Below are 3,325 nucleotides of genomic sequence, written 5' to 3' on the forward strand. Positions count from 1 at the left end.
ATCATATAGACTATTAATGTGCATGTTTTCTTTCTGTTGCTTGCTAAGTAGCCCATTCCAGTCCAATGTAACTTTTTTGTGTATTGTAAAATATTTGTCCTTTACTTGAGTAGTCTATCTCCATTTTGTGATGCTTTATAGCCTACTTCCCTCCACTACAATTCCTGTGTGAATATTGTCCTTTTTCACATCCCTGATTTCACTTATTTGGCTACAGTTGGTTACTTTTTAGATAAAGCTTTAACATACAAAATGCTAAATGGGTTTATTATATATGATGATGCTTAGATTACACCGAACAAAATAGACTGCAACAGTAAAAATCTGCTTACGAATGCATACATTAGCGATACTACAGTGCATTTTGATTAATTTTACATTACAGCACTCTTCTATACTTTCGAAGTACTCTGTGTATTTACTTCATATATCATTCACAGAGATGAAGGGATAGGCTATTTAGCACAGTGGTTTTATCACTCAGATTGCCGTGTGTGTTTGGAATGTTGCTTCGCACCGAGACAGCGAGGCGGCGCTCTGTCTGCTTCCCCAGCTGCGACGTCCCCGCTGGAAGCGCGTCCCGGCAGAGTGACCTCCCACCGCAGCCCTATAAATACTCAGAGGCTCAGCTCTCCGTTACTCACTAACTACTCACTCCAAGCCTAAAGCCGCTCCGGCGAACCAGTGCGCACTCAACAACTCATCCTCGCCAAGTTGGAGGGACACAAGTGGAGCAGAGAAACCAGGACATCCAGCCGAGAAACAAAGACAAGATGTCTTCCTACGTTTCATCCGAATGCCACCGTGTCAGCCCAACTGTCCACGGCAACAAGTTTGACACGGCGCACCGTAAAAAGGCCGTGGCCAACATTTTCGAAAAGGTCAACCAGGACTCCCTGATGAGACTTTTCCAGAAAACGGGCGACATGAAGGCGGAGGAGAGAGTGAGGAGCATCTTCTCCTACACCCAGGACCCGGAGGAGACGGCCCGTGCCCTGATGGCTCTGAAGCAGCGAAAGAAGGACAAGTTCCTTCAGATCGCGGGCATGATCCGTCAGCTGCTAACAATGAGTTGACTGTTTTAAGAGTCCTTTACCGCCTGTGTCTATGTCGGCTCATGTGTGAGCCGAATGTGAAAAAACTCCCGATATGACTGGGTTACCGCCGCAGATGCGGCTCACCTTTCGCCCGAATAGGAGCGTCAGGTGCGGAGGAGACGTGCAGCCGGCCGCCTGGAGGGCACCATGCTGCAGCTGTCGCCTCGTGGATGGAGGTGACAGCGGGGGGGTTCTGCCTGAAACGGATGAGGCGTGATGAACTGACTGGGAATTTGAAGGGCACCCACGATTTTCCTGAGACTTTAATTTATGAATGCATTCCCGTGGATGTCTGACTGTGAAGCAGCACATTGTAGCAAGTGTACATTATGTCGGTGCATGGCTGCAAAATGAGACTTTATAGTGCCGAAAAAACTGCCTACAGGAAAGCCTGTCCTGAACACATGCCTTGTCTCTCAGCTTCACATTGTAATAATTATGAAAATTACTCATTAGTGGTCACTAATGTGTTATTGTCACAAAATGTTAAAGCACAATCATTTGCATTCATGATGTTTGTATTTTTTTAAATAAATTATTTTATTCTATAAAAAAGTTGACTCTTGTTTGTCCTTATTACACAGGTCATATACACGGTTATCACATCAGGTCATATTAGATCAATAGCAACCTGTTTAGTTATGTTAGATGTATGTAGAGTAGGCCTACTGGCAGGCAGAATAATGGTTCCATTATGTTAAAAAAAACACTTTATAGAGCATCACAATGGTGTTGCTTTTTCACTCAAGAATTAGTGAGGCGTCGAAACCAGCATGGACTGCAAAAACAAAAGAGATTACATCAGTGTAGGCATAGAAATCATCTTCTAATTCTCATATAAAATTTGACCTATTTTTTTCAAAAATGATATATTTTCATTCAAGATAGCTAGTCAACATGATTTTTTTTTATAACACATCTTAGCTATCTGCAGTCTAACAGCTGTGCCATTTATGTTGGTCATAAACAGGGAAACCCCTCAGGTCAAACAGTCCAAATCAGCAGACCAACAGGAAACTAATGAGCTAGTCTTGACCTCATGCCTCTGACATTAGCTGTAGATGGACACAGGAATGTAACAGCTCATGTAAAATGTTGAGTCATGTAATCTAGGTTTATATTTATTTCACAGTAAAACAAAGTACGCACACGATGCGCACATTTCTGCTATATTGTTCTTCAGTCTGAGGCAGTATAGGGCATTTAAAGGGAATAGAAGGAGAATGTGGTTAACCTTGTATTTTCCTCAAAGTCCTGTATGCCTTACCAGACCAGTGTGAACCAGTTCGAGCTGGCAGGGTGGGGGGTGGATGGTTTTCTCTGCACATCATGTTTTTGCAGGAGTCTATTTAATCGTCCCTGCTCTAAAGATAAGAACCTGTCTCATCAGCATTGCGGGTTTAGACGGCTGGGGGTTTCACCTCAGAGCATACATGATCTCTCTATTGCTGCAAACATTTAACATAATAATAATAATTGTATTTATATTGCACTTTTCAGATTAAAAGATTTACAAAAATACCATTAACATTCAAACATAGAACATGAGAGCACATGTTTTAAGCAGTGGAAATGCACGATAGGATCTCAATTAAACACTAAATATATTATAAAAATACTTAAATGATAATACAAATTAAGCATACTTTAAGTTCAAATAAAAGTACATGCAATAGTAATATGCTGTACAGGTGAAATATGCAGTGATGCAAGCATACAAGAGAATACATGAGGCCACCTTGTAATGAGGCATGCAAATGCTTCTGTGGAGCCGGAATACTACTTACTACTACTACATTCACACCCTATTTCAAAACCTTTGTGGTATATTTCACAGGGTTTCATCAGTAGGCTTAGCTGTAGACATACAGATCACTTGAGTGGATGCCAGCTAATCTTCTTGTTTCTACAGTCCCTCTACAAGCCCAAACCGGTTTTCTGGGCTGTTGCGCATGAGGCCATCTGACTGTGGGTGTTCCTCGCATGTGACGAGATATGGGAAGCTCAAGTGTCAGTCACCCTGTAATGCGGAACTCTCAGGTGAATAATCACCTGTGACTGGCATAAGGAGTGTTTGTGTGCTGACGCCAGAAACAAATGACTTCACACCACAGACAGTCAGATGCTCACACTCAAATCTAACTTTAACTATTACCCCATAGGCACCGTTTAAAGATGAGGTAGACAATGACTTTCTCATATACAGGTAAACCCTCTGAGGTTTAAGG

The 3,325-nt window shown here is 42.2% G+C and overlaps 1 protein-coding gene across 1 annotated transcript; it reads left to right on the forward strand.

Moving 5' to 3' along the window:
* The first annotated feature begins 632 nt into the window (after positions 1 to 632).
* tcima (transcriptional and immune response regulator a) lies at positions 633 to 1,338 on the forward strand. The gene has a single exon (XM_034871942.1). The coding sequence runs from the start codon at positions 774 to 776 to the stop codon at positions 1,074 to 1,076; it is 303 nt and encodes a 100-aa protein (XP_034727833.1). The 5' UTR covers positions 633 to 773; the 3' UTR covers positions 1,077 to 1,338.
* The last annotated feature ends 1,987 nt before the right edge of the window (positions 1,339 to 3,325 follow it).

This window comes from Etheostoma cragini, chromosome 5, assembly GCF_013103735.1.
Source record: "Etheostoma cragini isolate CJK2018 chromosome 5, CSU_Ecrag_1.0, whole genome shotgun sequence".
Classification (NCBI taxonomy): domain Eukaryota; kingdom Metazoa; phylum Chordata; class Actinopteri; order Perciformes; family Percidae; genus Etheostoma; species Etheostoma cragini.